Source organism: Oculina patagonica, chromosome 9 (assembly GCF_052425735.1).
Source record: "Oculina patagonica isolate OP01 chromosome 9, crgOcupat, whole genome shotgun sequence".
NCBI lineage: Eukaryota > Metazoa > Cnidaria > Anthozoa > Scleractinia > Oculinidae > Oculina > Oculina patagonica.
This window is the reverse complement of record NC_135766.1, coordinates 12,059,754-12,080,052: the sequence shown is the minus strand read 5'-3', so window position 1 is coordinate 12,080,052 and position 20,299 is coordinate 12,059,754. Positions and strand designations below refer to the sequence as shown.

Below are 20,299 nucleotides of genomic sequence, written 5' to 3'. Positions count from 1 at the left end.
TTGGAAAGAACGTAAATCACTCGTGATGAAACAACTTCGACTTGAAATCGCCATTACATGGTTGGTTCTTCTGTCGCTTACTCAAGCAAAAGGCAAACGTCTTCGTAAAAGACCTGTGGATAAATCTACTTATTCCGTAAAAGACTACCGCCCAAGACGTAAAGTTGACTTTACTTATCCGTATCGGACTAATTCACATTTCCATTTTTTAACTGAAGAAACAGGATATGGACAAAAAAAGAAGTTCGGTGCTCCACAAAGAATAAAACGTGGGAGTAATCGCTCTGACAATAATAAGACTTTACGTCAAAAGGTATCACACGGATCGACCTTATTACCGCAACCAGCAAAGCCACTGCGTGTAGTAGCAACTTCGGCTGTGATAAAAAATCGACTCAAGAAGCCTCGACCACTAAAGGCAATTCACATATGGGGACCAACACCTTTCAAGACGGTGATGAAAAACCTTCAAAAGATTAATGCTAATCTTCAAAAACAACGAGGAGCTGTCAAAAGGTTATTTCTTCCTGTTCAACTTCAACGGATGCAATTTTTGAATGCCTTACGTAATAAACCTCCCTTTCCAGGACCTATTGGGCCAATGGGGCCAATGGGGCCGTTTCCTCATCGACTGCCCCCTTTTAACCTGAACGGGCAATTTCCTGGACCTCCTCCTGAACCAGTACAAATACATGCCCCTGATGCAATTCATCTCGATGAAGGACCCCTACAACCTCCAGTTATGCCAGGCCCAATTGGGCCTCCACCGCTGCCAGATCTTCCACAACCCGTTCCTCCGTTACATGACATGGGCCCCATGCACCTACAAGAGATGAACCCCGTTCATGCTTTCCTCCCGGACCATGAGGCTCCCCCTATTCGTGAAATTGCTCCTGTGCATGAGATGGGACCAGAGCCTGCCATCCCCGATATAGGGCCACCACCCGAAATGGTTCCTGAACGTTTTGGTTTGCCTGACATGCCGCCTAATTTGGCACCAAACTTTGAGCCCCCACATGCCTTTTTTGAGCAACCGTTTCCTTTTCTGGCTGGAGAACTACATCAAGAAGTTAATCGCCACGTTCATAAAGGTGGGATAGATAACATTCAATTAAATTATACTTGACCGACTACTTCACTAAAATTAACTGTACGCTTACTCGAAACATGAATCTAAACTCTAAACATTAATCAGACACATACAAATGCCAAGATTACCAGTAGATAATAAATATTTAGCCCTTTCAAATATTAGCCCAATAAAAACAAGTAAGAATTCATTTTCGCTATGTTAAGGGGTACAACTTGAGGTCCCAGGTCAGTGATCCACTGCAAATTGAATTCAGCGGTTTTTTTATGACCCGCGGGAATATAAAACACAAGCAGCAACCCCGTATGTATTAGCAAGGAGAAAAAATATCACAAGTTACAAAAAAAGAATCTGAAGAGAGTATCATCGCTGCACAGCATAAAACGTCATTTATAAACCCAGTCAAGCTCAAATAATGAAAAAACAAATATATCGCCGGTGAGTTTTCTGCATACTCAAATTCTCCCTTTTAGAACGTTTAGTGCTGAACCAAAGAAACTTTGCATTTATTCCCAATATATTCCAGGTATTTCTAAGGCAAAATGCAGTCCTAATCCATGTAGAAACGATGGCATATGTACAGCTTTTGAGAAGCACTACGAGTGTGAGTGCCCGATGGGATTCATGGGAAAGGACTGTGAGGGTAGGTTTGGTAGCAGCTGTGTTGATGTATTGTTTAACACATCGCCATTTTTGGCTTTATCATCTGTATTTAATTGCAGACAATCATGAACAAAATTAATTTCCGCGTTTCTGCGGGTAGTTTCTTACTAGTTGGTGGTACCAGGGGAAGTTTGGTGCGAATTTCTCTACTCCTGTTTAAAGTTTTTCCCACCAGGGTAAAACAGACAGACAATCAACGAAAACCACGAAGATAACAAACAAAAAAACAAAACAGGCTAACAATTAAACACACACACACACACACACACACCTAAACAAGAAAGTGACGTTTTCTACTTATTTTACGAGAAAATAAAAATGCTCGCGATAATAGCAACATTTATGTAGCCTTTGGAATTTAAGGAAAAATGATATTTTTTTTTAACATAACTGAATGTAATAATTCAAAAATATATTTTTAGATGTAAATCATTGTCTCCCCAACCCATGCAAAAACGGTGGAAACTGTTATGCAACCACAAGTGGCTACCATTGCACATGCGTGAAAGGATTCAAAGGACCTAACTGCGATAGTAAGTATTAACTCAAGAATAAATACACTGTTTCTAAAAAAATGTTATTGTTTTCTACGTAATGTTACGTAGGAAGCGCAGTGGACGAAAAGGTTAGCGCGGGCCCAGTTGCATAAAAATACTTAAGATTACAGCGCCATTTTCTGCAGCAGCTCTCTGGGTTCTGGTAAATGTTTTCAGAGTGTTTTGTTTTTTCCAGTGCTCTTTAGTACATTTTCTCCCGATTTATCCTGATAAGCACGGGAGAAAACCCCTCAAAGCACAGGAAATGGCTGCAGAAAATCTCACGTAATCTTAAGTATTTTTATGCAACCGGGCCCTGGACTCCAGATCAAGTAATCTAGGTTCCAGCCCTGCCCAGGGTCACTCCATTGTGTTCTTGGGCAGGTCACCTTGTTAACGAAGTGCTTCTCTCCACAGGCTGTATAAATAATAATCGGTCAATAAGTATAATGCTAAGGGGTAACTGCGTGATAGAATAGTACGTTACAGTCGTAGCTGCTTAACTTGCATGACATGCATTTCATTTTTAACGTTGCCTTTGCTTATCGTACGCTGATTGGTTGCTACAACTCTTATTTACACAGTCAGCAGTAAGTGTATCCCAAGTCCATGTAGGAATGGCGGGACATGCGAGGAGAATGGTAGCTCCTACAAGTGTATTTGTCTTCCGGGGTTTGAAGGAAGCAATTGTGAAGGTGAGGATTAGACTGACTTTCTTAGTTTGGCATTACAACATGAAATTAAACAAGATAAAGTTAGCAAAGGCTGGTTTTCATTGGGCATAAGCACAAGTACAAGCACATAGCTTAAGCGCTTGAAAGCAAATATCTCAACGTTCTTATCATGCTGTCCTCACTAAGAATAAGCATAAGCACAAGAAAAAATAATTGTTCTTTTATCTTGAGCTTATTTCAAGGCTAAGGACAGCAGACTGAAGATGAATGAGTGTTTTGTTTTATCGCTTACGTTATGCTTATCCTTGTGCTCATGCTTAATGAAATTTAGCCTGCATATTATTCAGAAGGGCTGGGTACTAAGTATGTAACCCGATTACGCAGGCCCAGTACCCTTAAGAATTGCCTTACTGCCAATTTACGAATGATGGTTCCAATTCTTTTTGTCTTTTTATTTTCACAGCTGCTGACCATTGTGCTATAGGTAACCCATGCAAAAATGGTGGGACCTGTATGAACGGCGAGAAGACCTTTGAATGTCATTGTCTACCAGGCTTTTATGGCACAGACTGTGGAGGTATGCATTATATTTTTCAGGCTTAAACAATATTGCTAATTATCGGCAGATATTTGCACATTATAATACATTTGTCACTACAAACTACTTTTTGTCCTCAGATTTGGATGTTTGTTACTCAAGTCCATGTCAAAACTCTGGGACTTGTCACAACACTGGAGCCGGAAAGTTTATGTGTATGTGCCCTCCAGTGTTCAGAGGAGTCACGTGTGAAGGTGAGTGCCAAAATCAGGAAAGTCGACATGGGACATAAGTGGTAATATTATTCATAGAAAGAGATGTCTCCTAGCTAGGTCTAAGGTACACTGTGCGTACACTATTAGCTATTTCGATTTTGTTCTTCTACAAATAATTATAAACCCAGCCTACTCTAGCAGATTCGTTGGTGATGTAATTTGATATTGATTGGAAAGATTGTTGCGCAATGTCTAACCAGCAACCGACTCGATTCAAATTGATTCCACTTGGAAGTTTCAAACGAACTTGACTGACAAAAAAACGCCTTATAAAGTTATTTAGAAGTGAAAAACCCGACAAAAAAACCCCAATGATACATAATTATCCTGCTTCTTCAAAACAAATACCTCAATATCATTTATTACAAATCAATTATCTTTGCTTTTTTTAACAGAAAGAATCTCTAAATGCGAAACCCAACCATGTCAAAATGAAGGAACATGCGTGGAAGACGAGTTTGATGGTTTTCATTGCATCTGTTCTAACAAGTATCAAGGAAAACTTTGCGAAGGTAAACAATATAAACTTATTTAACGATGTTGAAATCAATATCGAATTATTTAATACTGAAGTCAATACTGGATTCTTTTTTTTTTTTGGAATTCAGATTTGCGCAGCGCCTGTTATAAAAGTCCTTGCATGAACGAAGGAAAATGTGTTGCCGTTGACGATACGTTTAAATGTATTTGTAACCATGGTTTCAGTGGATCAACATGTGAAGGTTTGTTGAAACCAATCTTGTCCTAACTATTCTCTTTCATGTGTGCTTGTCTTAGACTGTTTCACAATTAACAATTTTAAAGTTTTATAGGAAAGGATAACCACCACCATCATTGAATTTAAAGTTAAAATGAAGATGCACACCCGTTTCTTTACATTCAATCAAGTAAAATACTTCGCTGATAACCCGTTCAGAGATTTGAGACCCGATTTATTTTTTATATTTATCACAATAATAAATCGAGTCGTGTTTTATAACGTTATAAGGATGAAAATTGTGAAAAATCAATCAATTAATTCTGCTCGTAAGTTGCTTTTCTTTGTTTCTTAGAATCGTTGTTCCATTCAGATCCTTTCACATAACCTTTAGATTTTGTTCGCATTTTCTTGGTTTCAACCCCAGACATAAGTAATGCTTACTTTTTGTATATAGAAAAGTAAAGATACCGTGACATAGCTTCTCGAAAACGCTCTCTTTTAAAGGAAACAATCATTAAATAGTTTGATTATTATTTTAAATCCAGTGAAAATGGCGCTCCCCCTGATGTGCACTGATTGTCAATGAGCACGCCAAGTGTGCCGATGGAAAATGTGTCTGCGAGGAGGGATACGACGGAAACGGCAATGTATGTGAAGGTATTTATAAAGCTTATTCTCTGCAGTTTTATTTTACTATTGAGCTGGTGGAAACATAACTTTTGATAGCTACATGTTAACATATAAACGGCGTTATCACGTCAGTTGTTTAACCTTTTTTAACTTGATGTTAATAGCTCTTGGACGTACATGCGACTCCATTTTTCCACTCATTATTCAAGGGCCTGGGCGGCGGGGGCGGAGGGGGGGGGGGACGTAATGTACGACTAAATTATTTTGTACTGAGTTCATATGGATATGGTGTGGGGTTTTCCTTGTCTTATAGTTATTTTTTTTATAACTGGAAACTTATTCCAACTTCTTCTTATAACAACAACAACAACAATACTTTATTTACCCACGCGACACCTAGTAGCGCAAGCGCTCGTTATGGTTAATGGTTATGGCTTATGGTTAATTCGTATGGCTTATGGTTAATTGGTTATTGATTAATGAGATTGACAGAACCATATTTTTTCAGTTTTAAAAGTGATGGAAGTCAATCTATCTACTCCTCATCCTTTGACTTCATACGTGGATACTTGTAAGTTTACTTTAGATCTACACAGGCCATTATTTTAATTAAAAAAATGATACACGAGCCCGGTTACCTTGATTATTCAAATGATAGGGAGTTATAGCAACTGTTTGTTATACACATAACGGAAATAAAGCCCCCCATTTTTACTTTTGTAAACTGTCTGAGCTGTTCGTATTGATTCCATTTATCTACCTTTTTTGTTACGTGTAAGTACTTGCTGCCGTTTTTTAAAGTTTCATTATGCACCTTCGACATCTCTGAGAATGTACGTTACAATTTGGATAGCTGGAGATTTAAGAGAGAATTTGTTACATGCCAAACAAAACACATGCCCATGAAAAACGGCATCAAACATCTAGGTTGTTATGATACAAATAGGAGAATATTTTTTGTTTTTGTTTTGTTTCAGTAACGCCACTTAGTGTTTGCCACCCTAACCCCTGTTACAATGGCGGCTCTTGCCAAGAACAACATTCAGGATTTGTTTGCGACTGTCCTGAAAATTATGGAGGACCTCTATGCAAAAGTAAGGCGCAACTATTTTACTAAATAGGGAGACTTACAGTAAAAGGTAAAGGTAATTTATTTTACGTCAAAAGCACGGAGAGTGGTTGCACAGTGTCCCGAGCCAGAGGCTCATGACAGTGAAACGAACTCAACCGGGGCCATCCAACGCTTTTAAGCCAATCACAAGACAAGTTCAAAACAAAAGAATAAGAGTTCCTTGGTCAGGGGACCAATCACAGTGAAGGGTAGTTTTAACTCTTCGCTTGACTAGATACGATGCGAAGGCACGCTATAGTGTTGTTTTTACTTACTTTACTTTTTACTTTTTTTAATTGATTCAAAATGAAACACACACACACCCTTGCTCCAACCAAGCATGCTCTAACCGATGAGAGAGACATGCTTATTCTTGAAGCAGCTTATCAATGAAGTAGCCAATTTAAGTAAACGCATCATGACTTAGCTTAAGCTGATTTGTTTTTGTATAATAATCGGACAGGCGAAATGTGTTTATTCCTTGTGCTCAGTCACGTTACGGACATCATCATGACTAGCTAAGGAGGGGAGATGCTTACTGGCATAACGCATCTATTATATCACAATTTTTCACCCTTGGCACCCGTTGTCTGTTTCCTTTCCAAGCCAATGCATATTAATTCCTGTTTTTTCGTTTTGTTTGTTTGTTTTAGTGTTTGACGAAGTTGGCCAGATTTGGCTTGTAAAAAAATTACAACAAAACCGTTATGAACACATCATACATGTATGTTAAAGAATCCTGCAAAAGTCAAATTGATGGTTTTTTTTTTCTCTTTAAGCTGTAAACCCTTGTCTTGGAAATCCATGTAAAAATGGTGGAACATGCATTGAAGAAGGAGTTCCTGGCAGCTTTATATGCAGGTGTAAAGAAGGGTACAGTGGAGAGACATGCGAAGGTGAAAGACAATTTGTTATTTACATTTCCATATAACTCACATTTACCTATTAACATTTACTTGATTTCAAGGAAGTTAGGTTTACTGGGAAGTTAACTGTAGCTTCAATTGACAGGATGACAAACTAAAGCTTGTTTCATTTAAACTTAACTGTATATTTAGTAAGGTGGTTTGTCTGATAATGGGATCTTCGACTCTTTAACGGACCACCCTTATGGTATTTGTCTCTTGTTTTAGGTTATTTCATTTCGTCAATTGCCATTAAATTGTAACAAACTGAAACACTCATTAACCGCATATGCATAATGTCCGTACACTTGATCATGAGATCTGAAAAGTTATAATTCATTTGATTTTTGATCAAAATCTACAAAGTGTAGGGCGTAATCATGATGTTGACAACATTGACATGCATACAAACGATCATTAGCACGTCAAAACATTCTTGGATGAGGACAATATAGACAAGACTGATTTAGTTTTTCGATAACGACAGACACGTGATTCTCACAAGACCCTTGCTGGAACTTAGACGATTAAAAGGAATGTCCTGTCCTAACAAGTGCATGATGAATTATCAAGTTGATTTTTAAAGAACACAGACTTGCATGCCCACGTGAAGCTTGGAAAGAACCTGATGACAAAGAGACCGTTGACAATGCCAGTACTCTACTGATTGAATTTATCTGGATGTATTATTTGTGGCAATTAAAATGTATACCATTAAAATGATTTGGGAGAAAATCTGCTGTGTTAGCCACAGACTGAAACTTAATTGAGAAACACCCATATACCTAACCTAACAACAAACCTAATGAGCTTAAAACACCGATACGAATGACTGTAAATGTGGTCTCATATTTGGTGACCATTTGGTGACGTTATTTTTTTCAGTATTTTGTTGCTATGGTACAACTGCATCATACACGGATTGAATGTCGACACGTCGGCCGTTATTGGTGTTCACAAACACGCACAAAAATACTACCATTGCGTATACAAACATTTCCAAATAACTGTTTTTGAAAAGTCCACATTCATGTAAATGTATGGCAAAAGCTATAAAAATAAAAATAACAACAAAAAAACCTGTTTTAGCTATTATTACCCTTATTTGATGAAGTCCGAAGGAAGGGAAGAGAACATGTGTTAAAAAAGAGGGGCTATTATGAGCACTGCTGGAGAGTGATGTATCCATCTTTTGATTCACTTGTACTTGTATCATGGTTGTAATTTTATCTAATCTACGAATGCAATAACACCACAGAAGCCAGCGCCTGTGAACCTAACCCATGTAAAAATGGCGGCACGTGCCACTTGAAGGGAAAGTCCTACGTCTGTCAATGCACCGACCGGTTTGAAGGCTCCTCATGTGAAGGTATCTATTGTGTGTAGCTACTAACATACACCTAAGTGCAATAAGTTTGTCATAGAAAAATGTAAAAAGTAAAAGTCAAATAGGAATTAATAAAGCACATGCATGAAATTTATTCGTACAAACGGCCTCAAAATGCCTCAAAATACGATAATACGATTGTTACAACATAAAAACAGTGGACTCAAAGTGTGCTTTCTGTAAATGCTACCAGTTATGAAACTACGCTAATTAACTCTTACCGGTATTTACCTTTTTTCCTTTTTCTATGACAACCTTATTATAATTAGGTGTAGGTCTGTGTAACATTTTGTTTTCTTGTAACCATAAATCGTGTGAGCCATAGGAAATGTAGATAACATGCCTTTTTTGTCATCAAAAACAATAGTTAGGGCAAATGTGTAAAAATCAAAAGTTTGACCTTAAACTTTGCTGTTATCTTTTCAAATTAGCATGATATCGCAACATAAACTGGTGCCTAGTTACTACTTAGCTAAAACATAGAAAAAAAGAAGAGGAGATGACATAACAATAAGCCATTGCCTTGGCATTCGGAGGAAGAATTCGCAATGATAAAAAAGAAGTGAGCTGTTCATTCACCAATGATATCAGCTATCCAAATAATAAAATCAAAATTGAACCCTGAGCATTGTAAAGGACGTGTTTATAAAAATTACCTAAAAAAAAAAAAACACAAAGTATTGGTCTCTGAGGATAGCTCATTTTCTTTTCACAGAGGACAAATGCGCCAAATGCGATGTCCACGCACATTGTGAAAACGGAAAATGCGTCTGTGATGGAGGTTTTTATGGGGCTGGTATACGAGGAGAATGTTATCGTGTTGGAGGTAGGCTTAAATAGTATATGCCAAGTTGATCAGATTCGTCGATTTACAATCAGACACGATAAATATCCAGTAATGCTCTTCACAGCTTGACGGCAACTGTTATCTGGTCAGGACTAAATCGAAACAAGTATATGCAAAGTATTTTGTTATTTTCAAATTAGTTTATTATTAATATTTTTGTTTTAGCTTCCAACCCGAGATACTGTGTTCCCAATCCATGCAAACATGGTGGATCATGTTTCGAAGAGCCTAACGGTCATCGATGTCAGTGCTCATCCGACTACCAAGGAGACAACTGTGAGCTCTCTATTGGTAAGTCAATACAACCGCTCCAGCTAGGAGCCTAAAAAGACTACAGCATTATCTGTCGACAACTATAAGTTGCCAACGACTACAATGCATGTAGTCGACAGTTATTAGTCCTCATTAGGGTTTTTCCACACAGTAGGGGCTAAAGTTATATATTAAACTTTGCTACAAGTTGGTAAATAGGATTCGCTTGGCACATCAGATCTAGAGTGCACGTGCTGACGCTCAACTGCTGGCAGCAAAAAGTGATCGATGTTGGTGGCTTGGTATTTAAAATGGAAACCTTGTTGTCGACAATTGCACTGGCTTTTACTATCGATAACTTTTGCTGTCGTCAATTTAATAGTTGTTGACAACTATCCTTCTATCCTGTAGGGACCGTAACGATATACGTACAGTTGTCTGAATTCTACAATCACTTGTTGGTTACACTCTGTGTTTGATTTACAGGAGCAGCTCCGCCTTCGCCAAAAACACCAGATCCTTGTGCAGGTGGACCTTGCAAGAATGGAGGGAGCTGTGTTCCAAAAGGAACTAAATTCGAGTGTCTGTGCTCCAAAGGATTCCAAGGGCCAACATGCGATGAGACAGGTTTGCATAGACCCTGTTCATGACATTCCGGTCTTTTGTTAATTAGCACAATCCCTGGTTCCTGCTCGGCGCGGGTGTGTCTATCGGTGTGTCGTCACGTATACTGCGTCATCTACACTGTTGTTGTTCTGTTCTGCTAGCCCAAGGGCTAGAACATTGCAAAATTCGTGATCTACTCATTGAACCAAAGTTTGACCTTTTTTTAAAAGTAAAATGATACATGACACATTTCTTTTGTTTACGATTAGAAGCTCTATTGAACTGACATTACAAATACATCTATTTCTTTCAGCAAAATCGCACTGTCATCCTAACCCCTGCCTGCATGGTGGAAAATGTATTGACGACAAAAATGGCTACATTTGTACGTGCACTGGCTCTTACAGAGGAGTTAATTGTGAAGGTATAGTGTACGGATGATTTAGTCTTAAGGGTAAAATTTATTTCAATTTAAGAGGTCTAAAAATATGATATTTTATCGGTGATCATTTTCTTGGTCACGATCTGATTAAAAATGTGTCGACATTGTAAAACTAAGTGAGATGGAAGCAGGACTTTGTCACTTGAAAAAAATGTATAAAGGTTAACGGGGTATGTCAATTTTGCAATCACGGTTCTTCTAATACCTTTGGTAACAATGTGAACATACCGACAAATTAACACCATTTTTTTTTCTGAAAGTTGATGACTGTGACCAGTGCGATATTCACGCCATATGTGTACAAGGAGCTTGCAGATGTAGGGTTGGGTACAAAGGCGACGGTTTCGAATGTGAAAAAAGTGAGTTCAGTCAGTATTATACACTTTTGCACGCAATGGTGTATAACTGTTTTTGTTCAATTGATTGTTTTTATAATTCATACACGACTTTCATAATGGCCGCCCCCGTGTGAGACCTGGGACGAGTCGCATGAAAACGAGGTCACCAAGGCCAGAAGCGTCGATCGCTTCTCTAACTTCTCTGTAAACAATGGCGAGTACAAGCGATTCAGATGTGATCTCTCTTACGGAAGACGATATACCAGGAGCTTCTCTTCTTGGGAGAAAACCCGAGGAGTTGAAAAACTCAGAACTTAAATTCTGGCTGAAATGTCGCGGAGACACGGGCAAAGGACTGAAGACGAAAGCGGAGCTGGTGAAACGAGTCCACGAATACATACGAACGGGTAAAGATAAAGAGGTCGTGGATCCAGATCCGCATAAAATATACAGCCGCAGAAAGCAAAAGCAAGGCACACGTTCGGAGCTTGACAAAGAAAGCACAGAGGCAGTAGAGTTTCCTAGCTCTGGATGGGGATCTTCACTAGAGAAGATGCCAATGTTCACTCGACTCCAAATGAATCACCACGTGTTGAAGACCGGAAAAGCTATTGGGAATGTAGACCATCACACAGTTCCGACGGGATTAGTAAAGGCAAGGCGTTTTTTAGATGACGAATACTTGGAGGATATTGAATGTGCCAGTAATTCAAAATACTTTTTCTTTAAAGGGAAGTGCTGTCATAGCTTCAGAAAAAACGATGCACCGCACAACCTTAAAGTAGCACTGTGTGTCTTGTCGGGAGACGTGGTTAGTGCTTCCTGTTCCTGTGTTGCAGGAAAAGTGGGGTTTTGTAATCATGTACTAGCACTTATGTTTAAGATGTGTAAGTTTACCTTATTCTCATGCAATTCAACGAAGGATTTAAGTGAGGAACAGGATCAGCAATCTTCCCTGGCTTGTACCTCCCAGCTCCAACAATGGCACAAGAAGGGTGGGGGAAAGAACATAGCACCCCAGCCAGTGATGGAGGTTGAAGTTCGAAAAACGAAGGATATTGAAACCAATTGCAACTCAAGGTCTGGTATTAAACCCCTTGTATATGATGCCAGAATGAAAACCACACACAATCTGACTTCAGAGCAGAAACTTAAGGTGCAACTGAAACAAATTGATCCTAATATGGGTCTCTCTCAAATGGCTAGTGAACAGACTGATCAGACGAGTACTGTACACAAAGAAACAAAATTTGGCAAATGTCAAGTTGGTAGTTTCTTGTCATACCAAGTTGCCCTAACAGAATCACACTTTGAGGCCACTGCATCTATTGAATGCATTCCAAGACTTGACCAAGTAAATAGAAATCAGGTCCTTAATTATCCAAGGTTCCCTCTGAGGGATATAGACAGAATGGTGGTTCCTGACAATCTATGCGAGAATGACAAGCAACTTTTACAATCTTTAAATTTAGAGGAAGATGAAATTAATGAACTGGAAACTCAAACAAGGAAACAAGCTGACTGCGAAAAATGGAAGGAAGAGCGAAAATTCAGATTTACTGCATCTCAATTCCATCTGATTTCTAAACGACAAAGAAACCATGGTAATTTTGCAGAACAATTGATTAATCCCACACCAGTTTCTTCAAAATATCTGGAGCACGGCAAAAAGTTTGAACCAGTTGCTTTAATGGAGTATGAAAAGTTTATGTTTAACAGGAGAACGCCTGTCAAGGTGCTACCCTGTGGGCTTGTAGTATCAAAGGGCTGTCCAATTTTAGGTGCTACCCCTGATGCAAAAATAATTGATTTTGGCTGCACTGATTACTTTGGCATAGCTGAGGTAAAATGCCCTTACACAAAATTTCAGGTCACGCCCCTCGATGCAAGTACAGATGAAAAGTTTTTTATGGAACAGACAGGTGTGGCTGAGTGTAAATTAAAGGAAGACCACCCCTACTATGCCCAAGTGCAGGGGCAGATGGCAGTTACGGGAGCACAGTGGTGCGACTTTATTGTTTATACCAGTAAAGGCATTTATGTTCAACGTATACCTTTTGACCCTGTTTTTTGGGCTCAGCTACAACAGAAATTATATTCTTACTACTTTGATCATTTTATTCAATTTGCATCTGCACAGTTTTTCCAGGGGAGTTGTCAAGTAAGCAGCAACAATGATTGTGAAGTATTGTGCACAGCTACATCTGTTTAACTCTAAAATCCACAGTAAGCCAGCAAAAGTAAGGTTTTTTTGTCTCTCTCTGTTGCCTACAAAATTGAATTTTACAAGAAAGTAAATCCTCTTAACTGTTTGAGGATTAAGGGGTTATTTGTAGACAATACTGTCAATGGTCAAAGTAAAAAATGTAAATGAGATAAGAAAGGTGTTCCTCAATTCAAATGTAAACATAACATTAAATAGTCAGAACAGTGGGAAAAAACTAGTCTTTATCTTTTTACCTGCTCTACAATCATCTCAATCATGATTGTAGGGGATACCCACCCCCGCACAACAAGAACCCTTAAACATGAACAATGTGTGTTGATTTCAAGTATCTTAATTTTTGAAAGTGACATGATTTTTAACTAGCACTGCCCCAAATTAACAATTCTTAAAATTTAACTAATGGCACCAAGATTTTTTAAATTAATAAGATATTCACATGGAAATTATGTTGGGCTGTGCATTACAACAAAATGCACATACTGCCCACATTTGGTTTACCATCCCCATTTGGTGTAGTGGGACAACTCGGTCCCATATGTGAAAATTCTTGATCTTATTAATAGCACGCTCGATGTGGATCCTTAAACTGGCAATTTCCTGTGTTTTTACCACATCTTCTGCTGCCATCTGTGAAGATGCTCCAAGGAAAGGTGGTAAATTTAAAGTGACCCCCAAAGGCAACAAATCCTGAATTGTGAATCCCTTATCTGCCATAATGGAATCTTTGTCATCAAAGGGCAGCTCTAAAAATCCACTCCTCCTGACAATTTCTCGATCAGATATAGAACCTGTGTATAGTTGGCTAATAAATGTCACTGCTCCCCCAGGAGAAATTCCAACTAAACCCTTTAATGTAGTGTGATTCTTATATGAACTGAAAAGTTCCCCATTCAACTGCAAGCTGCTTGGCATTTGGCATTTTACCTCGGTACAGTCAATTATGACTCTAGTTGACTTGTACTTAATTTTAAAAGATTCAGGCATTGTAGCATCAACTAATTTTCTGCTGGGCCAAATGTTTATTTGTCCAAACTTAAAGTACATAAAATTGACCCAAGTAATAAATATTCTGCTAACTGTGGATGTTGATACATTGAATAAGTGAGCCAGATGATCTTCTGGAAATCCTTGCCTAAGTCTACACATTACCATAAAAAATTCATCAATGGGCTTTAAAGATCTAGCTCTCCCTTTTTTCGTCAGCGACTCATCTGTTTGAACCTCACTGTAATCAGAGGTGTTGCCAGTTGTAGACCGCCAGTATGAAATGTTCTCACCCCTTTCCCCAGGATCAAGATACTCAAAGACAGCCATGAAAGTGTCCCAGCTTTGAAAGCCAGAATAGAAAGCAGCATTAGAATCTTTCGATCTACAGTTTTCAAAGTTGAACAATCTCTTATTGAGAGTATCATTCTGCCGCTGGGTATCTTGCAGCCGACGCTCTAGTTCTTCAATTTCTTGTTCGAGTTCATGAATCTTTTTGTTGTTGTTGTCAATAATTTCAGTCAAGTAGCTTTCTCGGTCGGTGAAATCAGTTTGCGTTTCGACGTTTACGAAATTCGAGCAAGAATCTGAAGCATCTGGGACCATTTCATTACCGAATGCCTCCATGTCAACAGATAATTTCCGTGATGCACTTTTCGAAGCTATCAGTTCGAAGTTTCTTTCCGCCGGCTCCTTCCTTTTGCGTGGCGATGTTCGAACCCACGGGAACACAGACGGGACAACTCCGCCTCTTAACTCATTTTTGCCAGCAAGAGTTTTTTTTATGTCGCCTTCCCTGAAATGTCGAGAGCATACCTTTGTGTTTTCAGTTACAGTGAAGAATTTTCCTTCTTCTCTTCTTATTGCATGTAGCCATTTCTTCTTCAAAGGGTTCTCAATCGGAAACTTAAAGTAAGACACTTTTGTCCCATCGGCTGCACGGTATCCTTTCTTTATGCACTCTGGCACACAACAATGAGTTGGCATTTGCAATTCTTGAAAATAATTCAGCCGAATCGAGTCACAACAGAGAGATAAGCTAGAGATTAACAATTTGACATTCTTTGTTTACCTCTATTCATGCGAACGAACACCGAGCGTGGCCTCTGTGACCTCGCTTTCATGATAAAGTAATTACCAGTCCCGCGCGCCGTCGGCCATTATGAAAGTCGTGTATAAATGGTATTATACAATAACTGAGAGAATTTTCGCATCACGCATATTGGTCGAAAGCTGTGGTCGATGAGGGTATAGGCCGTGAAAATGAAGTAACCTGTAACGCAACATTAAGCAAATTTCGAAAAAAAAATTAAGAACAGTGTACTACTTTTCCAAAAGCAAAATCCGATTTCATTGTAAATAATTTTATCAATAATTTTTTATAGACTATTTATTATATTTATATTGTATTTTTATTTTTTATTTTTCATTGTCTCTGAAAAGCCCCCATGGGGAGTTGACAATAAAATTTATATTGTATTGTATTAAGTTATGAAATGTAAACTGGAACGTTTGAGGAAAAGTTCCCGGATCAAACCCCCCCCCTCCCCACCTCATTCCCTCTTTCCTTTGGGCATGTTAGGTTTGGGGGGGGCGGGGCGTTCCCCCGTCAGTTCCCACACAAACTTCGATCTTATGAGCTGCGAGCTTATCTTTTATCTAATTCGCCGGTAAAGTTTCAATGTAATGAAACAAATTGACCACGTTTTTACATGTTCTACTCTCTTATAGACCAAAGGAATGACGCCATGGCTATGGTCTATGAGAGTGTAGACCTTAAAAAAATGTAGTCGATTTTTTAAATAAAATATTCACAAAGACAGACAGCAGTTTATATCGTACATTTTCCGGTTTTGATAATTTCGCAAACGATCTGGATTGCATTAGCCTACTGTCATTTACTAAAGAAAAATTACTATCTTCATTTTAGTTAAACGATGCCATCACTGCAGCCCAAATGCAACCTGTATAAACAATGAATGTGTCTGCAAACCTGGATTTATTGGCAATGGCAAGCATTGCCGCAGTAAGTCATTTGCTGGCCTTTACATAGATGCAATATATTATGAGCATTATGTCTAACTAAAACTGAAGTCTAAAGTCAAAAGTTATATTTACATTAAGGAAATCCTAAAGGTAATAGTCTAATTTTTCCTGTAATTAAAGGAGTGTTATTTAAATTGTGAAAGGTAAGCAGATTATTTTTGTCAAATTCATTAATCGAAAAAATAAAAAATAAAAAATAAAAAAAGAGAATTAACTTGAGGCTGGGCAAAGGATCATTACTTGATACCAACAACAATTCAATTAAACATCGTGTAAAATGAGCTATTTCATGATAAATTGAAAACCCGATCAAGTAACAATGGGAATAAGAAATGCAACACAGATTACGAAAGAAAAAAAAAATAGATGGGCCATTTAGAGGGTTAGGTATGAACATGGCATTGGGTACTTTGTAAGACATCCATTTTAGACTAAAGCGTATCACTGATTTTCATTTCAGCGGACAACTGTGATGGTTGCCCACCACATTCCCACTGTCATCATGGCATCTGCATCTGTATTCCTGGATTCACCTTTAACGGCCACCACTGTGTTGGTAAGTAGCTAGCTCTTTAAACTAGAAAGCCTGTTCCAGGCGTTTGGTTACCTGCATGGGGAGCATCGCGAAAAACAGGATTATTGAGAAGACCCACGACTGTAAAGTAATGGCTTCCCCTCCCTAATTTTTCGCTCGTTCTTTTTCGCGCTGCTCCCTAATTAACCGATTGCCTGGAACATGCTATAAACTAGATGAGGAATGAGTTGAGTTGTTGTTGTTTTTTTCTTCAGTAATTTCTGCTAGACAAATTCACGAACAGATCAGACTAGTTCACTCTTAGCGTACTTAACAAAGACCACATTGGCCAACAAGTTTACTTCCTTGTATTTAAAAGTTCTAAGTTAAAGACTTAAATTCCATTTTCAGCCGACGTGCATGTACCTTAGGCCACCTTAGATGATATCACGAGAGGACTTCTGATGTTTTCATATTCTTCCTGTTTTCAAAGCGGTTTTGTCGAAACCAACGTCACACTGCCCTGCAGAGTGCGGTCAAGAGTCGAAGTGTCCAACTGCGTGCCCAAGCCATTGCTGTAGACCTCCAGAGCCCCATGTCGTGGATAAGTGCCCGGATAATTGTCACCTTAGTTGTGGACCAGCTTGTCCTGTTCACTGTTGCATTCATATCCATCATCCTGTTCCATTATCAACACATCCCAACTGTCCATCTGAATGTCACTCAAGCTGCCACCAGTCATGCCCAATACACTGTTGCAAAGTCATCACACCATCGGTGGGCGCTTGTCCAAGTCACTGCCAAACGAGTTGTGCTCCATCGTGTCCCAGTCATTGCTGTACACCACAGTATCTTCCCACGGTTGCACCAACTCAGCCATCATGCAGCTCGATATGCCAAACAAACTGTCTCTCCACCTGCCCCAAGTACTGCTGCAATTTAAAATTCGTCGCAGTTTCCCCTTGCCCAGCTAACTGCAAGGAGAAATGTGATTCGGCTTGCCCTACTCATTGCTGTTCGCTTCTGCAGCCTCCTACACAGCAACCAACTTCACCACAACAAACCTGCCCATCCACATGTAATACAAATTGCCTTCCTTCGTGTCCCTCGTTTTGCTGCAAGATATCGGCGGTGCCTTTAATTGGCTGTCCTAATAGTTGTATAATAAATTGTCTTCCAAGTTGCCCACAATATTGTTGCCGAGCTCCGTATCTCCCCAGAACGTCAGCATCGCCATCGGTCGTTTGTCCGTCGCAATGCGCATATCATTGTGACAGTTCTTGCCCACCACAATGTTGTCCTAGCATACCAGAGCAACCATCTTATCTACCTCAGCCTTCGATGCAGATACCAGTTAATAACGTAACAGTTCCCCAGGAAACTTATCCAATAACACCACCTTCTCTTGTTAAACCATGTCCAACATATTGTACGTCTTATTGCACACCAGGCTGTCCTTTATACTGTTGCAAGCGAAATGAATTATCCTCTTCCTTAGTCAAATTACCTGAAAAAACTGTTTCGCCGTTTGGAAGGTCCCTGGCAGATAGCGATTCAGAATATAAAGACAAAATGGTCCAGCATCTTTCGGAATTGTTATCCAGCCCTCTTACAAAGTGTCAACCTTCGTGCTTCTCAGATTGCTCAGAAACCTGCCCTAAAACATGCTGTGATGTCAGGAGGAAAAAGAAAATGTATGTTTTTAAGCGGAAGAAGAAAACACGCATTACCAGACCACAAACAAATACGATATCTGAAAGAAAGAAAATAGTTCTAAAAAGAGGTTCCAGGACAGTACACTAGAAAGTTACTTTTGTACATATTCCATGCGTCCACGCATTTCTGGTGCAGTCAACTTGAATCATAAATAAGTTTAAGAGATGTAAACGTCAAGACTGTTTAGAGTTTTTTCCCATTTACGTTGCTTAATTACCGATGCTTGTTAGCTTAAACGTTTTCTTAATGAAGTTAAAGGTTAGGGATGAAACCCGTACATTTTAATCTTGTCTTATTAAATCAAGCCTTCTTATTACAATTTTTTAAACTGACGTAGCGTTAACAAGTTTAATTATGTTACGTGAACTAGGTATAAGATCTTGATCAAATAAATCCTTTTAAGTCAGTCATGATCAATTAGCTAATTTGATAAGATAAATTAAGAAGTAAATGATAATTTCGAATATGTGGCATGGTTTAAAAGGAGTTGTTATACGATATAGGAAATGCGGTCCTGGGAATTAAATAATACATATCAGACAGCCCTAAAAGACAATGCGCTTCAGTAGTCTTTGGTGACACAGTGAAAACTTTCTGTAGCTGACTGTGAAAGAAAAAAAAGGCCGATCATACAGAGAGCCTTCAAACTCCTGAATCCTCAATTATCCAGTTATTACATACATAACAGTTATGCAACTGCAAGTGCAAGTATAAGTATATTTCTGAAAGTTGCGAGATGTTAAGAAAATTTAACAATTATTCCATGAACGCGAATTGCATATAATATGGTAGATAGCTAACGAGGCGCGTAGCGCCAAGTTTGCTATAACGATCTCATATCCAACAAGCGTGAGTGGGATAATTGTTTTATTAAAAACGCTCAAAAATTGCAATATTTGAGCTCCCCATCTGTTTTTGTTGACGCGTATCGGCTACCATATTTTTGATCAATGGTCATATGAGCTCATATACCATTGCCTGTTATAATAAACCAATCCGGCAAAACTCAGGAATTGCAATATATCATTGCTAGTTTTTAATAATTAAGAATAAACCCGAGGCTGAGAATTTAAAAAATATAGACTGTTGAACATTTGTAAATAATATACAATATATTTTTTAACTTAACCGTGTAAAATTCTTCCTATTATTTTCTAAACGGCAAAACAAGCACTAGCCAAATGATCGTTGTATAGAACAAGCCATACATATGCATGGTATATAGCCCAAGCAGAAATGTCATACTCTATGATCCAAGAAAAATCACAAGAATATTTTCACCCTAAGATAGGGAGAAAAATAGGAATATTCAGCGTGGGCCAGGAAAAAACAATATTCTTATAGAGAGAAAAAAGTGTAGTACAGGAAACAAAGTAAAATTTGAAACACTTTATTTATAGAAAAAAAGTACGGATAACTTAAAACGCACATCGCAAAATACCCTTCTGAAAACAAAAACAAGAACTGACGTCTACGGGTAAAGGTCAACTTCATTTAGGCAGGGTGGCCCAATCAGCACTTGGCCAGTCATTTACACTAATTTAGTTCCCTTGGCTAAATTAACAATACTTCGCAAACAATGTGCTGTGATCATGCAAAGATCATTCTTAATTAAGGTATTATGGGAGGAAAATTTACTCTTGCGTTATAAGTTAAATTCAGTGCAAACCATAAATGGTAACCCTAATTAAGGGTAATATATCAAGTACAAGTTTACAAATGATTAAATATCTCTCCTTTTTTATAGTGACAACTCGTCACAAAGAGTGAGACTACGGATGAAATTAAAGCAATCGATAAGCGCAAAGTTAGTTATGT

The 20,299-nt window shown here is 38.6% G+C and overlaps 2 protein-coding genes and 1 pseudogene across 3 annotated transcripts; 2 read left to right on the top strand and 1 right to left on the bottom strand.

The window, feature by feature from the left end:
• Positions 1-25: 25 nt before the first annotated feature.
• On the top strand, positions 26-20,288 carry LOC144665655 (uncharacterized; annotated as a pseudogene). Its single transcript, XR_013572995.1, has 21 exons — positions 26-1,091; positions 1,617-1,733; positions 2,176-2,286; positions 2,874-2,984; positions 3,427-3,540; positions 3,642-3,755; positions 4,172-4,288; positions 4,385-4,498; positions 5,022-5,133; positions 5,615-5,677; positions 6,084-6,200; positions 6,997-7,113; positions 8,381-8,491; positions 9,225-9,335; positions 9,522-9,647; positions 10,095-10,235; positions 10,528-10,638; positions 10,917-11,015; positions 16,136-16,231; positions 16,712-16,807; positions 17,259-20,288. The product of XR_013572995.1 is annotated as an uncharacterized LOC144665655 (transcript).
• LOC144665889 (uncharacterized) lies at positions 11,100-13,223 on the top strand. The gene has a single exon (XM_078527170.1). It carries the CDS (start codon positions 11,206-11,208, stop codon positions 13,204-13,206), a length of 2,001 nt encoding a protein of 666 aa, XP_078383296.1. The 5' UTR covers positions 11,100-11,205; the 3' UTR covers positions 13,207-13,223.
• Positions 13,246-15,377, bottom strand: LOC144665888 (uncharacterized). The gene has a single exon (XM_078527169.1). It carries the CDS (start codon positions 15,190-15,192, stop codon positions 13,654-13,656), a length of 1,539 nt encoding a protein of 512 aa, XP_078383295.1. The 5' UTR covers positions 15,193-15,377; the 3' UTR covers positions 13,246-13,653.
• Positions 20,289-20,299: the final 11 nt, after the last annotated feature.

Coding starts and splice junctions, on each gene's coding strand:
- LOC144665889 (XM_078527170.1), top strand. CDS start 11,206: ATGGCGAGTACAAGCGATTCAGATGTGATCTCTCTTACGGAAGACGAT.
- LOC144665888 (XM_078527169.1), bottom strand. CDS start 15,192: ATGCCAACTCATTGTTGTGTGCCAGAGTGCATAAAGAAAGGATACCGT.